Here is a 21,983-nt window from a genome sequence, read left to right as displayed (position 1 = left end):
TGCCGGGGGATGCTCTTCCACTGACATAGTGCTGTCCACACTGGCGCTTAAATCAGCATAAATTATGTTGCTCAGGGGAGTGGCTAATTCACACTCTTGAATGACATAATTTATGTTGACTTAAACTATAGTGCAGCCATAACCTTTGACCCTTGGGTCCCATTTTTGATCTCTACTACACCAGTGTAAAATCCGGTGCAACCCTGAGAGCAGAATTTGGTCTTGGGTTTAGTAGGTGCTGAGCACAGGCAAGGGAGGAGAAAATTGAGCTGCACAGCCTGGGATTTTCAAAGGCACTAACTCCTACTAAAACTTAATGAGAGCTGTGTGCCTAACTCCCTTGAGGCTTGTCTACATGGGGAAATTTACAGGTATAATTATATTGTTATAGTTATACTGTTATAACTCCCTGTGTACATGTGGAATAAGAGTGCCTTTCCATTTTAGCTTATGTCACTTTGAAAGCAGTGTAAGAAAACAATATTGAAGAAATGGAGCATAGCATATTTTAGGAAGTTTCAGCCCACAGGGAAATTTTTTTCAAAAGTTCTGATGACTTGATTTCTGAGCATGTGTTCCAAGGTAGATTTTTATGTTTGAACTGCTTTTTTCAGGCTCCCAATCAGCCTGTCATTTGTGCACAACTCCTATCAGATGCCAGATTTGTTTTTTGCCCTCAGGTTTCTCCAACGTGGCATATTTGAAATGTGATGTACAAAGGAAAATATAATATTTTAAACGTGCTTTATGATAACAGTTGATTTAAGCTATTTAAAAACCAGAATCTTACTTTTACTGATTTCCCCTCTGCGCCCCCCTCCCACTTGGTAATTAAAATCTTGTCTACCCTGGAACTATATGGAGACTGGAGAACTAGTCAAATGATGTCATTGCAAGAGACTGACAGCTGAGCAATTGAGGGAAAGGGATTTTTACCATGTTTTAAAAGAATCCATTTTGCCATGCATTACTCCTGTGCAGGGCCGGCTCCAGACCCCAGCGCGCCAAGCAGGCGCGTGGGGCGGCATTGTCCCGGCAGGGCGGCATTTGGCTCCGGCGGACCTTCCGCAGTCATGCCTGCGGGAGGTCCACCGGACCTCCGGGACGAGCGGACCTGCCGCAGGCATGACTGCGGAGGCTGCGCTGGTCCCACGGCTCGGACGGAGCTCCCGCAGGCGTGTTCGCGGATGCTCCACCGGAGCCGCGGAACCAGCGCACCCGCCGCAGACACTTCTGCCCCGGTAATTTCTAGAGCCGCCCCTACTCCTGTGGCAATGAAACAGTCACTAAAAAAGAAGCAACTTGATAGCACTACTTCATTGAAACTCTTCCATTTTAGTAAAGGCTATTGCATATTGGTGGTAGGGGTTAGACGAATACACTTTGAAACAATCTGTCTTATAAGGAGGAGGAAGTGGACCTACTCCCAAAGTGTATTAGTAATAAATGAATATCTTTTAAGTATATTTGTTCTCTGTGTATATTTGTGGTTTCATAGTAGTCAAACACACAAAAATGTATTTTAAACAATTTCAAAGAAAAAACACAACATTAAATTGCTCTATAATATCAGTATGTATAGAAACCCAAGGAGTATTTAATAAAATACACAGGAGATTATTTCAATGAGCATTTAGTTAAAATGATACTAAATTCCTTTTCCAGACAGTTTTCTGGATCAGGGAACCACAATTTAGGATCCATCCACATTTATTTTCTCCTCACTGAATAAGGGGTCCACATAGGTAATAGGTCTCATAAGCAGTAATAGAGGTTTCACATATGAACTCCCTACATGATGATGGTACTGTAAAATAAATCTTATTGAAGCTTATCAATAAAAATAAATTGGGTGTTTGCAATACACTATGGTTTTCTTCTGCAAAACATTTTTCCTTCTTTTCCCAAATGTGTAAGAAGCCTTCAACTAGCTGGCTCTTCATTTTGAGTCTTCATCATTTGTATCCTTTTTTCCAACCTCTCCTTCCATTCAGTTCTGAGTCTAAGACAGGAAACAAACACCGGTATCACCAAAAAGACTCCAGTCTTGCACATCTCCGGGCTTTGAGAGATACCACCAAACCCATCTTCCTAACATTTCCCACCATTGGTGCTGCTTTGCCAGCAGTAGCAACAGTGGGAGAGCTACCAAATCCTGCTCATCTGGAGTGTTTTCTAGCATAATAGTGTTAACATGATGAAGAAACTTAACCTGAGTTTTGGGGCTCAGCCATCTCTAGTTTTCATCTCTCCTGGCTTGACAAATCTACTTTGTAGGTCATCCCTTATTTCTCAAGATTGGCTGCTGCCACCTGCTGGACAACCTCTTACAGTACTTTCTTGGTTTCCTTTAGCACTACTAGATTGAAAGCACTAGAGAGACTGTGTACAGTTAAATCTACAAGATTGTTACCAGAAGCAATGCTTCTTACTTGTTGACCAGATAGGTTAGATGATTGGTGGGAGTTTATTTGTAGTGCAGTAGTACCTAGTGGTCCCAATAAGGATCAAGGCACTGTACTAGGCACTGCACAAATTCATAGTAAGACAGTTCCTGGCCCAAAGAGTGAATAGACAAGACAGACAAAAGACACGAGAAATTATACAGGTGGGGAGCTGAGGATGGAGAAATTAAGGGACTTGCCCAAGGTTACAGTATAAATCTAAGACAGACCCAGGAACTGAACTCAGCTCAGCTCTCACACGTCCTAGGCCAGGGCACTAACTACAACACCATCCTTCCTTCCTCTTCTCTGTTGGATTTTAACTTTTTTTTTTTTTTTTTTGAAAAAAGGAAAAGGGTGGGTGAATTTTGAATGCTTCCTTTATTTGGGACCAGCTTACGTGGTAAGGTGCATCTTCACTAGGAAAAAAAAGAAGGTATGTTCTTACCTCAGGGTAACCAGCACAATCTGAGATCCTCTGAAGACAAGGCAGTTTATAGTTTTCACAGGTTAGCAGGCTGAGGTAAAGACTAGAGGGGAGCTTAGGGTTTGTCTTGGCCTGTTGACACATGCTGAAACTACAGCTGCCTTGTTTTAATTAGGGATTGACCTTGTGTTAGTTACATTAGTTACTCTGAGTTAAGAACACACATTTTTTCCTAGGGAACAGAAGGCTAGAAAGGCTAAATGATCTAAGGCCAGATTCTCTGCTGTGGTTGAACTGAGGCTCCACACAGCACCAGACAGTGAGGGGTAAAGGTAGCATTAGCAACTTGAGCAGGACCCAAGAATGAACTACCCTCTCTTATCTTTTTGAGATCAGCCATTGAGGTCATGGCTGAGGCACACAGGGGGAGGGGCAGCGCATGAAGCTTTGTTGTTGTATATTATACAGAGAACCCCAATTACCTGGGTGGTCATTCTGGGATCTATTGCGTGCACTAAATTTATTTATGTATTACTTTTTTAAAGGATTACAATATCAAAACAAGCACCTCTTCTCCCCCTCCTCCTTACTTTGGCAGAGCACTTCTCTGTTGACGTTCTTTTTCAATTTGCAGATGCTTAGTTTGTTTTTCAATTGTCTTTTCCCAGAAGTCTGTTAGTTCCTCAGTTTCACATCCAAACACTTCAAAGCGCACATATTGACTATTCATTTTCTGTAAAGGAGAAAACCCAAATGACCAGTTACCAGTCCTTTTCTATTTTGCTGTCTGGAATATGGTACTACTGCAGCATGCTTTAGATCTTTACAATATTGAATTCACATGCAGTTTTCTACCGTGGAGGCAAAAGAAGAACTTAATGGGAATGAATCATGCTTCTACTTCTTCATTCAGAAAGCGGCACGAGGTATATGCTGTACTACAGTAATTACAATTCCTAATTGTTCACCTTAAAGTGCCTTTGGTAAAATATCTTTCACCTCCATATAATTGTGGTTGTGACCTTTTAGCGCACAATTCAGGATACAGTTATTGCACTTACTTTAGCATAATGATGAAGACATTTTGCGTGTGCCATGCTCATAAGTTAAAGAGGTAATGTAAAAGTAACTGACATTTGTAAGATTTTTCCAAGGTTTCTCTGAAAGTAAATTGCCAGCAGGCTAATTACCAGTTCATCTTAACACCTACAATAATGAGTAAACCCATTTCTGGCAAGTCTGTCCTCATAGTATCTTTACACTTCCATAAGATGTAGGCAAGCATGTCTTTATTTTACTTTTTAATTATTTATACAAAGATAACAGAAATGTCCCCCAAAGTTCCCCATGCGAAAGACTTTACAGTAAAATTAACAGCACTCTTAATAGCTTAGTTTTTCATTCCACTTTATTTCCACTGATTGTAGTTGATATTGATACATTTTGTAATATTGTAACAAAGGATGTTAATGACTTGCACATTTGGAGAGTTTCACCCTGGTGACCCCAGAGGAAGAGTTAAGGGTGTCAGGCAGTAACCATACTCAATCCTTAAGGGTATCGTGTGGGTTAAAGCACTTTCAGTATGGTTATTATTCCTTTCAGAGCTTCCTTTTGTATTGCAAAGCAAGTGCACAAAAGGAGGGTTAAGGGTTCGCCTTTCTGGTCAGGGGTGTCCTTGGCAAGAGTTTTGGGCTAGGGCTGTTTCTATTCTTGAGGGCTAAGTGTTAAGCATGAGTTTTGCAGTTATATTGGAGGGAAGTAGCTGCTTCTGGGGCTGGAGCAGAGCAGTGCCTCAGCTAGGGTTTATGCAAAAAGACAGTTGCCTTTGTGCAATGTGTTGCCATCTTGGTTCAAGGAAACAGGATGGTGTGTACATTTTGTAAGGAAACAAATCTCCTAGGAAATACCTGACTCCACAATTTCTGCTGCTACAAATGGGAAACTGACCGGTCAGAATCAAGACCTGCTACTGCTTGGCAAAGGGGATGTCATAGGGTGGGACTCACCCCTGCAGCACCTCCTGTCAGTCATCCTGGGAATTAGTTCTTCGATCCAGGAGTGCCCTCTGCAGGTCAGTGTCCCACTTGCCACTGGGCCTGAGTCCCTCTTGGTCCCTGGCACCCCTTTCAGGCTGGGGGGTTCTGTCCCTTGGCAGTACCCCCCCAGATCTGGGTCTCCCCTCCCCAGGGAACTCCCACCCTCTATCAGGGTTGCCCAGAGGATTCAGGGCACCTGGGGTCTTCAGCAGCAGGGGGCCCCCGTTTTGGCAGTAATTCAGCAGCGGGGGGTCCTTGTACTCCGGGACCCACTGCCGAATTGCCCTGAAGATCTGCGGCGGGGGGTCCCCCACTGCCGAATTGCCGCCAAAGACCCGGCACTTCGGCGGCGGGTCCCGGGGTGGAAGGATCCTCCGCTGCCGAATTGCTGCTGAAGACCCAGAGCGGAAGAAGCTCCAGGGCCCCAGGCCCCACGAGAGTTTTCCAGGGCCCCCAGAGCGAGTGAAGGACCCTGCTCTAGGGGCCCCAAAAAACTCTCATGGGGGCCCCTGCAGGGCCCGGGGCAAATTGCCCCACTTGCCCCCACCCCCTCTGGGCGGCCCTGCCCTCTATCCCCACCTTGTCTCAGTCTATGGCCACTGCCAGTCTCGATCTAGCCCCCGTTCACTGGGGCAGACTGCAGTGTAAATGCCATTCAGCAAGCGGGGTTTAGACCTGCTGCCTCTGCCTACCCTTGGGTTTCCCTCTGCAACCCTTTAACAAGGCCTACAGCCTGGGGGGTTTCTAGGCCGGAACTCCCCTGCCCTTCCCTCAGCCCTGCCCCACAGTACTTTTCTTTGGCCTTTAACAAGACCTGCAGCCTGTGGGGTTTCTAGGCTGGCGCTCCAGGCTCTGGCCTTCCCCCAGCCCTGCTCCAGTCTCAGTACCCTGCTTAGCTCCTAGCAGTCAGGCCCATCCCTCTCCACATCAAGAGAGAGAAAGACTCTGTGTGCTTCTGGCCCACTGCCCTCTTATAAGGGCCAGTTGGGCCCTGATTGGGGCATGGCCACATCTGTAGCTGGTTCCCCAATCAGCCGAGGCTTGCTGCTTTTCCTAGCAGCAGCCCTCTGGCAGTTTCAGCCCTCTCCCAGGGCTGATTTCAAGCCCTTCAGGGCAGGAGTGGGTGGCCACCCCACTACAGGGGAACAGTAACAACTGAGGTGAGTGAAAACCTTCCCCCAGCCTGATGGAATGAATTGAGGTAGCTCTTCGGGGGAGCCTCATGAAGTGTTCCTTGTTGTAGTCCCTGATCCTGCAATTGTCTTTGTGAGGCATACCTCTGTGCCTACCCAAAGCACCGTTAACATCAGTGGGGCTGTGCAGGCCCAGGCATGTGATTAAGTGCAATCATCAATGGGAGCATTGTGGCCTGAATCAACAAAATAAAACAGATATAACTTGGCTAGGATGACCAGAGAGCAAATGTGAAAAATCAGGACAGGGGGTGGGGTGGGGGGTAATAGGAGCCTATATAAGAAAAAGACCCCAAAATTGGGACTGACCCTATAAAATTGGGACATCTGGTCACCCTAAACTTGGCAACACATCTAGGCCCTGAATATGGAAGGCATTGGATCATGTACCCATGCTTAAAGTTACATACATAAGTAAGTGCCTTCCTGGATAGGCCCCGTAGAATAAGATGATGCCATTTTTGCATAGTCTTTACTGTTTTGTTAACATAATCATGCTCTAAATCACAACATATATTAGAGGATTACATGCTTTGTTGCTTCTGCTGGCCATGCTCCTGGCATCCCTTCATGCTCCCAACATGTTCCCTGTGTTCCATCCTCCCATCCCCATCTATTTCAAGGACTTGCTGGAACTCCTCCCAGTCTCCACCCTGCCAGGGTCTCTGTGTGCCCCCCAGTCTCTTTCCTCCCATACCAGAGTCCCCCATTCTTTTCCATATGCCAGTGACTCTGTGCGCCTCCCTTCCCCATACCAACGTCCCGCACCAGGGTCCCTCAGTTTTCTCCACTAATGGTTCTGTGTATCCCTGCACAGCAGGGCCCCGCATTCTCCATGCCATACCAGAGGCTCTGTTCCTCTCCATTCCCTTCTCCCCACCACACACACCAGGGTCCTTCATTCTCCCAGCATGTCAGGGATTCTGATTTTCCTCCAATCCCATGTATGCCCATGCCAGGGTCCCCCCATTCTCTAGTCTACACCACGTCAAGGGTGCTGGGTGTCTCTCCTCCCCCACTGCCCCCATCAAGATACCACATTTTCCTCACCATGCCTAGGACTCTGTTTTCCTCTATTGCTCTCTCCCCATTCCTGCTCTGATTCTCCATGCAACATGCCAGGGAAGCCCTATGTTTCTTCTTCCCTCACCCCAGACTGCCTTTCTTTCTCCCAGATTGGAAGGAAGGGACAGACGGCTAGTACCATCTTTCTTCTCACTTGGAGCAGGCTGAGGAGACAGGACATTAGGAAGGAAGATGGAATGAATGAAACCTTCTCTCTCTTCTCCCTCTGGCTGCCCCTGCTGGCTAAGAATCTGCCCCATCGCTCCCCAGCAGGGAGAGTAATTATTTCTCTTATGTTTTTCAAGGCAGGTCTACACTGAAAAGTTACATTGGCATAGCTATGTCTCTCAGGGGTGTGAAAAATCCACACTCCGAGCAATGTGCCTAAGCCAACTTAACCCTCAATGTAGACAGTGCTAGGTTGATGGAAGAATTCATCAGGGAGGTAGATTACCTACAGCAATGGGAGAGCCCCTCCCGTCACTGTAGGGAGTGTGTACACAGAAGTGCTACAGTACAGTGGCTCAGCTGCAGCAGTGTTTTAAGTGTAGACATAACCTCAGTGTGTCAACATGTTAAACTCTCCTGAGAGATGAGGAGAAATGTTATGCTGCAAGGGGTTAATGGGTGCCATCAAGAGATGACAGGAGGGCTACATGTCCCCCTTTCCCCTCTTTTGGCATTCTGATTTCCCTTCAAATCAAGAGGGTGCTGGCCATTGAAGTCTAGAACATTCCTTGAAATTTTGGAATAGATCAGATGTGGCATTCAGAAGTTATGGCACGACAGACAAATTCCATCAAGTTGAGTACAGGGGCTCACAAGCTTGGCCAACTATTACAAGTGGCACATTCATGTGCTTATAGAGACTAGGAAGGTTCTTTTAGGGGTATTCCTGCAGCATTGTGGGGTTGGTATTGGCTCTGCCAGTAGGATAAGTCTGTACAGCAACTGGGAGGGTAGACAGATACGTACTAGCTCTGCTTGAGCTAATGTACTAAAAATAGCTGTATGGGTGTGGCCTTGGTGTCATATGAAGCAGCATGGGTTACCTGCATGAGCAAAAACCCGCCTGAGGCCAGGTCTACATTACAAAGTTTTGCCAGTATAGCTATATTGCTTAGGAGTGTGGAAAAATCTGCACCCCTGATTGACATATCTATGCCAGCATGCACACAACCCCCCACCCAAAACCCAGCAACCACCAAACAACTCTTGTGTAAACACAACTATATTGGCAAAAGAGTATTTTTCCATTATAGCTTATGTCATCTGGGAAGGTGGTTTAACTATACCGTCAAAAGATTGCCTTATGATGGTATATAAGCTGCATCTCTACTGGAGGCTCTGCTGATATGGCCATATGTATGGCCATAGCTACACTACCACTTATGTTGGCCAAACTTATTTGCTCAGGGATGTGAAAAACATGCACCCCTGAGCGACTTATGTTTCCGCGGCATAAGTGGTAGCGTGCGTTGCGCTATGTTGATGGAAGAGCTTCCTTGAGGGTGGTTTTATTATGTGGATGGGAAAGCTCTCTCCCGTCAGCAAAGATCAGCTACATGTGCGATCTTACAGTGGCTCAGCTCCATTGTTACAGCTGTGCTGCTGTAAACTCGCCAGTGTAGACATGGCCTATAGCTGTAGCAGCAAAGCCTTTCTAGTATAGACATAGCCTGAGACAAAGAGAGAATGAGAAACTCTAGTGACCACCAGTAACGGCATGGGGGAATGAGACAGCAGGTTATTCATTCTGAAGTTGAGTTATTGTTGAACTTGTACTAGAGACCATAAAATGGCTACAGTAGGCCACTGCCAAAGAATTGAAGGGATAGAGTTCTATTGGTTTTTCCATTAATCAGTACAGCATTTACCTTCATTTTAGTCAGAAATGGGGAAGGTTAGAAATTATACAGGATGCAAAATTGCAAATGCCCATGAATTAATTTAAAAAAATCAAAACAAAATCTTAATTGAATATATTTTGTCTGTTTTATTACATTTCTTTCTGATAGTCATCTTGTACCTTCAAGGCAGTTTACATTCAACATCAGCTTGAGAAATAAATTTGGGGACAAATTTTATAAGATAATAATCTCTCTCTCTCAATGGGACTTTTAACGGGTTAATAGCAATGCCTCTGCGCCCCATGTTACTGCTAGAAAATTTCATTATTTCCAAAAATATCCCTTTGTAGTCTTCATTAAGCATGGAACGGGTTTTAGATTATACTTATACATCCTGCTTTCCAAATGATGTGGTTTTTGCATGAAAATGTCATTACAACCATCTTCCACAACATTTAATTTTTAACAAGTATGTAGTTTCCTGTGCCTTGTGTGAATTTGTAGCAATTATTTGTAATTTATTTTAATCAGAGCTGCAGAGAGCTAGTAAGATAGTCTCTCTAGGCTTGCTTGGAAAAGCTTGAAGAAATTGCTGCCATTCACCTGCCAGGCATGGTATGAAAAGCAAAGCTGGGAGCTCATAATGTTTATATAATTCTATTTAGCGATTCAGTTGTTTTATGAGAAAATGTGACACATACTACAAAGAGACTAGGAGCTCAGAACAAAAATAGCCTCTTTGAAGGGATTGTTTTATTTTCTTTTTGAGATTTTGCTGTGGCTTTGTTTGCATTCTTCTTGGGTTTCTGAGTTTGAAAACCCCCTTATTTGCCAACCCATTTCCCCTGAATTATTGGGGCTCTTCATTTTGAGTCTGATTTTCAGAACTTCACTGTGGTTGTCGCTTTTCTGAAGTTGACATGTTGAGCAAGTAAATCTGATAGGTATACGTGTGCTGGCATTTGTATTTGGGATTAATTGCAGGTACAATTGTGTGCTGCAAGAAAAATGTGGGCTCCATTATTTCTTGATTAAAAGTTATGCCCACAAACATATTGGTTGCTTTTGAAAATCTCCTTATTTCTTTTTTTGTTTTATGCTTTAATGTGTCAGTGAAAAAACTTACTTCTTTCTAGTTTTAAAGGCAAGTGAGTATCCTTCCTTTTCTCTAAACAGAGCAGAATGTTACAAATGTAGGAATATATTACAGCATTTACCAATTTGGATCAGACTAATCATCCTTCTAGTCCAGTATTCTGTTTCTGAGAATGACCAGTATCAGATTCTTTAAAAAAAAAAAAAAAAGGCCGTGTGTGTGTGGGGGCAGGGTATAGAGCAAGAGTCTGTAAGCAAGCAATTAGGAGTAATTTTTCCATAGGGGACATTATTTCCTAACGTCCTCAGTCAGATGTGGGCTTATAGCCTGAAACATAAGGGTTATAGTCCTTCCTTATTCTTATAAATTCCTGATTAATATAGCTGTGGATGTTCTTATTGTCTATTCATTATTTGAATCCTGCTGAGCTATTGATCTCAACTATACCTTGTGGCAATGAGTTCCAAAGGCTAAATGTGACTCATAGAAAAAAATATTTCCTTTTATCTGTTATAACTATCCTGCCTGTCCGTTTTATTGAATGTCCCTGTACTCCTGATGTAAATGGTGATTTTTTTTGTTCTTAACCATTAAAAGAACCAAACTATTTGTTGAAATAACACCTTGTAACCTGTCAAAAGGAGGGGATCTGCATTAGTCTTCACTTTTAGGTCACGTGATGTTCTGTGCAGAAATACTGGGAGGAATTTTAGAACAGTCTGGGGTCTGAAGTGCAGTTAATGTGCTATATGCTGCATTTGGATCATGATACTTTTCTGTGTGTATGAGTCATTTTGAGATGGGTTCACTTGTTCAGGTAAAATAAGAACTGGCCTAGCCTGTCACTCTTCTCAAGCTATTTATTGTATGTTCAAATGTGGATTCATTTGTGGTTAGGCTTTTTTCGCCATTCCTGTAGCTAGACAAACCTAGAATCTGGTTCAGTGCTGCCTAGGCATTGCAGCTCTGCAGCACGACCTATGCAGGACACAGTCTGACCTTATAAAAGGGTTATTCACAGCCCTTCTTAGCACCAGAGCTTTGAAAACTTTAGCACATGAATGTGCAGTAGTTTTTGAAAACTGAGTCTTCCTACCTGTTTCAAACTCCAGTGCTTTTAGTGTTTGCCTCAATTAACACACATGCTTATAGGATTCCTGTCCCAAACATTCCAAAATGATTGACCTCTTTTTTTTGCTTGGTCCTTCACATGCACATGTATCTGAATTCGGCTGTACAATGGGATGCCCTGGCTACGCCACCTCTGGGCCTGTCCCAGAATGCTTCCCCTGTGCCAGGGGCTTCTACAAGGAGTGGATCTGCATCTACCTGAGAAGCCCTCTATGGGTATGTCTACACAGCAAAGAAAAATTTGCAGCTGGTGTTTGCCAGCCGACTCTGGCTCACAGGACTTGGTCTTCAGGGCTGTTTCATTGCTGTGTAGTAGACTTCTGGGCTTGGGCTGGAGCCCGAGCTCTGGGGCCCTCCCACTCTCCATGGTCCTAAAGCCTGGCCCCGGGCTGAGCCCGGGAGTCTACACAGCAATGAAACAGCCCTGTAGCCTGAGCCCTGCAAGCCTGAATTGGCTAGCATGGGCTGGGCATGGGATTTTAGTTGCTGTGTCAATTCTATTCACTCAGCAGGGAGACATTAACCCTGCCCTATTTTCCCTTTATGCCAGCAAAGACAAATTGGACCCGTGTTCCATAAAAAATCTATTTCCATTTTAAAAGAACTTCTCAGATAAAGGAGAGAGGAGAAGTGAGAATAGGGGAGAAGTGAGATGTTGACTTTGAAGTGGGCACTGAACACAGCTTGAACTCAGTATCTCTGCATGTAATACAAAGTGTACACAGTAATGTTTTGTTAAAGTATGTAAAGAGCTCCAAGTAGCCCTCTTGTAAATCTCAGGAGTTAGGACTGACCTGAGCTGGCCTGCCATAACTGCAATAGTTCTGACTGAAAGAGATTTAATTTAAGCCTCTGGTGACAATCCTTCCAAAGGACAACAATGAGAAACTCACTCACAGGCAATCATTTTTGACATAGCCCTGGCTGAAAACAAGCTGAACCAAAACTGACTGCTCCCCAATGAAAGAAATAGCTGGAATGACTTTAGAAGGGGTTTTTCCTACACAAGATTAATATGATTGCTTATTTTTAGACTTAATCATATTAGAGTGCATTGATTATTTTTAGATTTAATTTGCAAAGGTATACTTCCCAGGGTAGGAAAACCATGTTACTGACAGTGCTATTTGGAAACACTAGTAATGTTATTGGGACTAACAAGTGGAATACAAGATGAGTTAAATAGTGACACATTGACTTTTCTGTAAGTGGAAGATCAATAGCTAGAGGCTGGAACTCACTGATTCTATGAAACATAGTTACCATCAGCAGAAAAAATACCTTTCCATATAAGGAATTGGAACTCAAGTTCCTATATTAGAAAAGAGTAGATACAAAGGGGCTTTGCTAGCAGAGATAGAAAGTTGATATCCAGGGATACAACTTAATATTTTACAATGTTTTAAAATCTATTATGTTTTAGTATAAGTATAGTCACCTGCAGGGTCACAAAGGCATTTTCCCTCCATGTATAAATCACAGTACTGTTGTCTAGGGCAGTGGTTTTCAAACTCTTTTTTTTCCTGCGGACCATTTGAAAATTGCTGAGGGTCTTGGCAGACCACTTAATGATCTTTCCAAATGTTGTTTGTACCGTTAGCTAACTGTTGTGAAGTGCTTTGGATAAAAGCGCTATATAAAAAAACCTTAATAATAATTAACGGGGTTTTTTTGTTCTACAAATGAAGGCACACACTCATATTTTAATATCAGTAGTCTTACCTTTCTAATGTGATGGATGTGCTCTCTCTCCCCCGCTGCGGCAGCACCCAAGCTGGGGCTGGGAAGGAGAGGGGCTCCCCCACCACAGGAGCCACAGAGATAAGGCTGGGAAGGAGGGCCGTCTCTCCCCAGCAGCCACAGCTCTGGAGCTAGGGAAAGTCGCCTTTTTCTCTGGCTGCTGCAGCCCTACACGTCCCAAATTTCCCCTACCCCCTCTTCTCACCCCACTGCCCCCCCCACCTACCTGCTATTTCCCCCGAGGCCACCACCTCACCTTACAGGTGCGTCTTCTCCAGGGTCCAGGCACCTAATTAGTGGAGCCAAACCTGCGTGGCTCCACTAATTAGGTGGATGGCTCTTCATTTTCTTGTGTGCGGCTGCCCAGGCGTGCACCTTAGGGGAAACTATCCATGGACCACCTGAATGGAGCTCGCAGACCACTGGTGGTCTGTGGACTATAGTTTGAGAACCTCTGGTCTAGGGCAATTGATGGGTCATTGCCCGCATCTGAGGCATCAGGTATTAAGCACTACAGGGGCCAAGAGTGGTTCAGATTCTGCTTTTCCTTATACCAGCATAAACGACACGTTGTTTTCTGCCAGAATTGGGAAATGGCTAAACCCAAGCAAGACTTAATTTATGTATGTTGCATGGATGGTATTACAAATCTGGTGCTGCTGAGGCCACTGGGCCCTGCAATACCTCATGCTCTTCTTGCTAACTTCAGGTGAATGTTTTCTCTCTAGCAAGGCCACAACTTCCTAAGTGGTGTTACAGGAAAAAGGCCTATTATTTTTTCTTTCATTATTATTTGTATTACCATAGAGTCTAGGAGACCTAGTCATGGCTGTGCTAGGTGCTGTACAAACACAGAACAAAAAGATGTTAGCTGCTCTCACGGAATGACAATCTAAGCACAAGACATGAGACAATAGACAGAGACAGAGAGACAGAAGGGGAGTACAAGGAAACAATGAGACACTGCTGCTGCGTGTGTTAGGCTGTGGTCTCTGTACACCAGCAGCCTAGCCGTTGTCAAAGTTTTTGTGTCCTGGCAAAAGAGAGTTTAAGGAGGGATTGGAATGTGCATAATCAGGTAGCTCTGCAGATGTTTACAGAGAGCATTTCCCAAGCATGAAGGACAACATGGGCATTGAAAATGTAATGAGTGGGCAAAGGAGGATGGTGTCCCCCAACTGGAGATCAGCATTGATAGCTCAGTATTGAATGGGAGTATAGGGTACTGGGATGTAGGTAGTCTTGCCTAGTGGTCAGACCAGGAGTCTGCTATAGTGGGTGGAGCAGGCATCCAGGTTGGGAAATGGAGTTGAGTGTCTGGACAAGAGTCAACTGCCAATTACCAACGCCAGAGGTCAAGCCAGAGTCAGGAATTGAAGCTGAGAGTCAGAGCTGGAGCTGGAGCCACAGAGTTTTCTGCATTCTGCACCCAACAGGCACAAGTAGCAGCAGTGAATTATCTAGTTGCTCAGACAACTTCCTGTGCCGCCTCCTGGCTTAAATAGCATGAGTGGACCAATTGGTGGAGCTGGGCAATCCTCCAATCATGGTTCCTAAGGGTGGTGCCTTGGCTAAGGCTATTGTCCTGCTAGCTCCTCTGCCCTCCAGGTTTCAGGATATCACAGGGAAATGATAGCTAGGATGGGGACCAGGGGCGGCTCCAGGCACCAGCACGCCAAGCGCGTGCCTGGGGCGGCAAGCCATGGGGGGCACTCTGCCAGTCGCCGTGAGGGCGGCAGGCAGGTTACCTTCGGCGGCATGCCTGCAGAGGGTCCGCTGGTCCCTTGGCTTCGGCGGACCTCCCACAGGCGTGCCGCCGAATCCACGGGACCAGGGATCTCCTGCAGGCAGGCCGCCGAAAGCAGCCTGCCTGCTGTGCTTGGGGCGGCAAAATACCTAGAGCCGCCCCTGATGGGGACTGACTGTGAAGGGTCCTGAAAATAGATACAAGCAGCTTATATTTGGTACAATAGAGATGGTGCAGCCAGTGTGGGGATTTAAAAACAAAAGTTCTCTGGCCAAAGTAATGGGCTAGGAATGATCTTTGCAGCAGCATTCTAAATGGGTATGATCAGGGCAAAATTTCACTTGTCAAAGTCAGAGAGAAGGGTGTTGCAATGACTGAGATGTGAGAGGAGAGCTTGGACAAGAGTTTTAGCTCTGTGGATGGATAGGAAAGGCTGTATCTTAGAGAACTGGCAAGATTTAGACATAGCCTGGATGTAAGGACCTAGAGAGAGGTCTGAGTTGAAGATGATGCCTAGGTTACAGGCCTGAGTGACAGGCAGGATGGTGGTATTGCTCACTGTGATCAAGAAAGGGGGAGAGAGAGAGAGAGTTTCTAATATCTCACACTCTCTCTATGTTTTAGCCATGTTTATCTTGAGACAATGACTAGACATCCATAAGGAGATGTCATACACAGGCTGAAATTATAGTTTGGACAGAAGGAGACAGATCTGAAATACAGAAGCAGATCTGTGAGGCCTCAGAATAGAGATGGTATTGGAATTTTTGTTTGCAGATGAGATTGCCCAAAGAAAAGGTGTAGAAGGAGAAGAGAAAGGAACTAGAACCCTCATAGAAAATTGGAGGATAGATGAGGAGGATCCAAAGGACACACTGAAAGAGTGATTATGAAGGTGGAAGGAGAAACAGTAGAGGGCAGAGTAACAAAAGCCAAGGAAGGACAAAATTTTGAGAAGAGGAGCCAGGGGCGGCTCTACGTTTTTGGCCGCCCCAAGCAGTCATGCGCGGGAGGCGCCCCGGAGCCGCGGGAGCAGCGGACCTCCCGCGGGCATGACTGCAGAGGGACCGCTGGTCCCGCGTGGCTCGGCTGGACCTTCCGCGGCTGCGGACGGTTCGCGGGTCCGGCAGCTCCGCTTGAGCTGCCGCAGTCATGCGTGCGGGAGGTCCAGCCGAGCCGCGGGACGAGCGCCCCCTCCGCAGTCATGCCTGTGGCAGGTCCAGTCGTCCCGGGGCTCCCGTGGACCTCCCGCAGGCATGACTGTGGCAGGTCCGCTGGCACAGCCTGCCGCCCCCACCCCGGCCGCAGGGGACGCCCCCTAGATTTTGCCACCCTAGGCACCAGCTTGTTTTGCTGGTGCCTAGAGCCGCCCCTGAGAGGAGCATGTTCAATTGTGTCAAAGGCGGCTGACTGGTCAAGGAGGATGAAGATGGAATACTTGTTCTGAGTTTTAGATTGAAAGAAGTTGTTAGAGACTTTGATGAGAGTGGTTTCAGTTGAATGTTGGGGGCAGGAGCTGGATTGGAGAAGGTCTAGGATAGAATTGGAGGAGAGAAACTTGAGACAGCAATTATAGACAGGGCATTTAGTGAGTTTAGCAAGGAAAGGGAGAAGGGAGATGGGGTTGTAGTTGCAGAGGCAAGTGGGATCAAGTTTTTTGTTTGCTTCTTTTTAAGCTGGGAGAGACTAGAGCATGCTTGTATTGTGAGTGGGAAGAACCAGAGGAGGGTGAGAGGTTAAGGAAAAGAGTAAGGGAGGAGTTGAGAGGGGTACGAGGGAGATCTGAAGCTGGGATGGCGTCACTGAGGCAAGTGGATTGCTTAGAGGAGGAGAGCGGATGACACATTTCTGTGCCTGTGATAAGGGAAAAGCAGGAGAGAATTCTACGGGGAAAGGGAAGGTGAGCTAAGGGGAGGGGGAACATTACATTATATTTTGTCAGTTTTCTCTTAGAAGAAGTCAGCCATCTCCTGTGCAGAGAGAGAAGTGGAGATGGGGAGGGGAAGGCTTAAGGAATGAGTAAAAGGTGGTGAAAAGGCAGCTGGGATTGTGGAAGTGAGATTCAACTAAACTGAAGAACTAGAGTTCTGAACTGGAAGAGCAGAGAATAAATTGGTAACAGAGGAAGTCGGCCTGATCATAGGATTTCCAACACAGATGCTCTGTAGCACTAGAGCAAGAGCAAACCGATGTTGGGAGTGAGCCAGGGCTGGGAGTTGGCAGGATTGACCCTGAAATGGGAGAGAGGGACAAAAGAGTCAAGGGTGGTGCAGAGTGATGAATGGAGAGTGTCAGCAACCATGATGAAAAAAGGGAAGAGAGGATAGGGAGAAGAGGGCTGAAAGCAGATAGGAAATCATTAACACAGAGGCCCTGGAAGTCACAGAAAGGCCAAGTGACTGGGCATGATGGAGGGGGCTGATGGCAATGTTGAAGGAGATGGTCACAGAGGGAGAATTCTGCAACAGAGAGATCAGAGACAATTTAAATAATATAATGATATAAATAATAGGAGAAAAATAAAAACCAATGATTCTGATAAGATCTATGAGAGTTCATGTCTCAGACACTGAGAGAAGGCTGTACAAAGAAAGAGATCCTGTTGGAATTTTTTGTAATGATATATTTAGGTTTTTTGGTTCATTGCAGACCAGTACAGAGTGTACCAAAAGTATCTACAGTCATCACCAGTACTGCACACTATCTGCTTTTTTCTCCTTGCTGTAACAAATCTTTCTATATTTGTCATATCCAGATCGCTACTGCCAATTCATTTTACTTGAGGTTTCTAGGTATTATTCATCTCCTGCTATAAAAATCCAATTGTATATTCATATATCCTTACATGTAGTTTGCTTAGCACGCGCACTTCATAATATAGATATGCTGGATAAATACAGAAATTGCACAGCATAGAGGTCTGGTGTGTGTGTGTGTATATATAATGTCATTGTTGACATTTTACTTTAAAATGTCTGTTTAGAGATTAGACAATAAGACTGGTAATTAGGACCCCCCATTTTTATTATTTGCTCTGCAACTGACTTCCTCATTTGCAAAATAGGGGTGGCAACCCTTATCTCAGATGAGTGTTTGAGGATTCATTTTACATCCTATCGCTATGCAAAGAATTATTGTATTAAGAGATCTGAAATAACAGTTTCCATTACAGTTCTAAATCTGTTTTGTTTTCAGATCCTGGACAAAAATCTGTATGTGGGAAGAAAAGTAGTTGCAAGGATAAAGCAGAAAATGTTCCCTATTTAAGGGGGAAAAAATTGTATAATAAATATTTTCAGAGTTTGTCCATTAAAATTAGTGTTGGGAAAGCTGCAACAATTTTGTGGGTTTAAGGAAATGTACCAATGTTTGCAGACATATCGAGAGGTTTATCTGTAAATTCTGGGGTGCATAGTAATTGGAGCTAGTTGAAAATTTTCCAAGGGAATATTTTTATGTTCAAAATGATGATTTGTTGGAATCGAGTAATTCCATGGGAATGTGTTGATTTTTTGAGAAAATTTTCACTTTTAAAAAATGTTTTGAAACAAACACTTCAAAGATGTCTAAACATGCTGTTTCAACATTTTCAGAACAGAACATTTTTATTTTTCATTTTGAAATGACTTCTCATTTTGAAATGTATTATATTTTAATGATAATAAAAAACAATTGAAACAAAACATTTCAAATTTTTCAATATTCAGTGAATTGAGTCCAAACAAAATTTTTTGGAATATGTCGGTTCACAAACAATTATGACATTTTGTCCCGAATTGGGATGAAATAAAATCTTGAAATCTCAATTTTTTTTTTTTGTGGCATGAAAAATCCATTTTCCAGAGAGCTCTATCAGTCATTACATTGTGGGGCCAAAATATAAGAACACAGAGTTGGTTTGATTTTGGGGAAGCTTCATGAGAAAGGAAAGTGTGGCTAGCTATGGAGCTTTGGCTAGCAGCATGCTGGGGAGCTGCAGAGTATGATCAGGATTTGTCCAACATGAGTCATATGGCTAGAAGCTATGAGGAATATACTTTCCAAACAGTATGACATTCAACAAAATAAGATAAAACACCTTTAGAATCACTGGTACCTGGACTTTCATCATTATAGGGCAATTGCATTGCACAGCCTATCCCCTAATGGTATTCAGAAAATAAATAGTATTGGGGTCTTCCTGAAACCACAATACTAAATTTTATTTCGGGGATTTAATGGGAGGTTGGCTTAGAAACCCAAATGTGTATCTATGTTGCAGTGTATCTCTGTAGTTTAAAAGTTGTGTTTTGTGTGTGTATTTTGGATAAGCACAATTTTTCATTTAGACCCAAGAATCATCGAGTACTTAGATAAGAGTAGCATGGTTCAGCGTAGCACTGTCTACAGACATCAATGAAAGAATAGAACTCTGGATTGTTTTATTCCCTTGCACACATCTATTCTCCCTTCCACACTTGACAGAATTTGAAGTATGCAGTGTTGTAGCCATGTTGGTCCCAGAATATTAGAGAGACAAGGTGACTTGGGTGAGACAATATTTGATGTATATATTCTCTTTCCTGTCTGTGGCCAGTGTAAATCCCAAGGGAGTTAAGGAGAGTTTTCTGTGCACAAGAACTTCAAGATAAGAACCATGTTTGAGTATGACTCTGACTAATTTTAATAGGAGCTACCTACATACATCAAGAGAGTAGACACTGAAACATTCATGTTAGAAGGAAATATTTGCATACCAGCATCACACAACACTCTAAAGTTTGCCAGTCCTTCCTATTAACAGCACCACTGTTACACTATTGTTTTCTGTGAAATATTGATCACTCTGACCCATTTGCCAGAATCGGAACATGATGATTCTTGGCAGACTGCCCTAAAACACAAAACGAACTAGTTTTTCTGACAGGTTTCAGAGTAGCAGCCGTGTTAGTCTGTATCCGCAAAAAAAAACCAGGAGTACTTGTGGCACCTTAAAGACTAACAAATTTATTTAAGCATGAGCTTTCGTGAGCTACAGCTCAAAGAAGTGAGCTGTAGCTCACGAAAGCTCATGCTTAAATAAATTTGTTAGTCTTTAAGGTGCCACAAGTACTCTAGTTTTTCTGAGACATTTTCTCACATAATAGCACTGTGTGAAAGAAACCTGGAATAATGCAAGGCTACTGGCAGCTGACTCATGTACAATGATATCTGTAATGCTGCTATTATGGTTAATCCCTGGAGAGTGGAGACTATTCAGTCTAAGACAGCAGCATCAATGCTTTTATAATGGCAATTATAGTTGGCCTCACTTTTCTCTGTCCTCCCCTCCCAAAGGTCAAAAACATGTAGGGCCTGCATGTGGGACCCTTACACTGAGGTGAGCACTTTCGAGTGTAGACCCATTGACTTCAGTGAGACTACTTATGTGCATGAGCACTTACACAAGAGTAGCACATCAGACCTTCTTCAAATGACTACCCTTTTCTGAGCTATCCATCACTCTGTCCATCTATTATTGACTTTCTTTTAATATTCCACATGTAAAGCAGTTGTCGTTTGCTTTCTTGATCAAGGATTGTCTATAGTACATGAGCTTTTCCCCACCCATCCCATTTGAAACCTGATCCCGTGAATTGCTGAATTCAGGGCTCTTGGTAAATAGCATAAATTATTGTCTGTGAAAACTTATGTTAAGATCCTAAATGATCATTGTTGAGTGGGATCGCTTGATGCTGTGGGATCAAGGAAGATGACAGATCCTGTCTGTAGCTCATGTTCTTAATCAGGTGAGAGAATTTTGACACAGCATACCAGAGAGAGGTCTACTCTCAGGTTTGGGTATCTTTTTTTTTTTTTAAATCATCCATCTAATGGATAATGATTGAAAGTCTTTGTAGAAGGAGTGTATGTAACCCCAGCTGCCATTTGGCACACCAATCTATAATATACAGAGACACCCATTGGTGTTTTGTCCTGTGCTCTGCCAAGGGACCTCATCTTAAAATATTTTTTCTGTGTCAATACTTCTAATCTTTTCCAGAATGCTGTTAAACTGGGCACCATTCCCTGGCTTGCCTCACACCTTGACCTTTATTTGAATATATTTGTATAAGAATTAAAGTTAGAGAAGGTACTCACCTCTTGCGACATTAAGATGATGAAATGTATTATGAAAAACAAATCCTTACTTACCTTGGAGATAGATTCTTCCTGCAATAAATCCTCTGTGTGACACAAACCAGTGATGAATAATGCAACTGCAGCCCTGGCTTCTACAGTGCCACAGGGCAGCAATGAAATCCATCCCTCGGTACTTTTTATTTGAAGTGGGGGTAACATAAATCCTTCATCGTATCAAGGCTATTTTGAACAGAACTAGTAGAGAGATAAGATCAGTCTCATTTAATGAACTTTGCAGCCCCCTGCCTGAGATGACCATGAAACACAGGCCCCTTGAGAGCATGCCTCCCTCCCACTCTGGCAGATACCACAGAGAGCATGACTTGGCAAGAGCTAGGAATTATTCTTTAAAATACACACTGATATTATCCAGTCTAATATTTGTCCCGTGAAGCTTGAAAAATTCCATATGACCATCTTGGTTGTAATGGTGGCTGGGATGGTGCGACAAATCACACTTAGTTTTGCAGTAGAGAATGACTTGTAGAAGCACGCTGTTCTGAGCTGCAGATCTAAGGGTGTGTGCTTGATTATGACATATCACACAGTCTGTTCTCTCAAGACAATAGTCACAGGAATTGTCTGTTCCGTTAATGTTAGCTGCCAAAAGGTATTATACTGGCACTAGTTTCACCAATTGGAGTTGTTATAACTCTATTATAGATTATCACTTGAATTATTACATTTCATTTTCAGATAAAATATTTTGTACATTTGTTTGATGACAGATGTAGACCCCAGTCTTAGTTTTCATTAAATCCATCTATTGCTAATATACCATATGTGACACTTAGCTTAAGTGGTATTTATAATGTCACTGATTACTTTAACCTTCCTTTGCTGTCATATTTCAAACTCCAAGCAGCTAAAGCCACACGCAGTGTTTTTAGGTCTGTGCTTTTGTAGCTCAGATTTTAAAAGGTTTTTACTGTAGCTAGCCTTACAGCCAAATTCCATAAATAGAAAAAAGTTGATCAAAACCCTAATTGCGGTAACCTTTTTTTATAGAGCACCATTTCAATTTATTCCAAATAGATTGAGCTGTTAAACATTTCAAGCAGTCTTTAATGTATGTTCTTTTTTCTTTAA

The 21,983-nt window shown here is 43.7% G+C and overlaps 1 protein-coding gene across 1 annotated transcript; it reads right to left on the bottom strand.

Moving 5' to 3' along the window:
* Window positions 1-1,845: 1,845 nt before the first annotated feature.
* LOC120408777 (protein FAM240B-like) lies at window positions 1,846-3,601 on the bottom strand. Its single transcript, XM_039546002.1, has 2 exons — window positions 3,462-3,601; window positions 1,846-2,002 (listed from the first exon to the last, which is right to left on the bottom strand). The coding sequence occupies exons 1-2, from the start codon at window positions 3,599-3,601 to the stop codon at window positions 1,924-1,926; spliced, it is 219 nt and encodes a 72-aa protein (XP_039401936.1). The 3' UTR covers window positions 1,846-1,923.
* Between the last annotated feature and the right edge of the window lie 18,382 nt (window positions 3,602-21,983).

The sequence above is a fragment of the Mauremys reevesii genome, linkage group 6, assembly GCF_016161935.1.
Source record: "Mauremys reevesii isolate NIE-2019 linkage group 6, ASM1616193v1, whole genome shotgun sequence".
Taxonomy (NCBI): Eukaryota; Metazoa; Chordata; order Testudines; family Geoemydidae; genus Mauremys; species Mauremys reevesii.
Note: the sequence above shows the minus strand (reverse complement) of the source record. Positions and strands in the feature narration are given on the sequence as shown.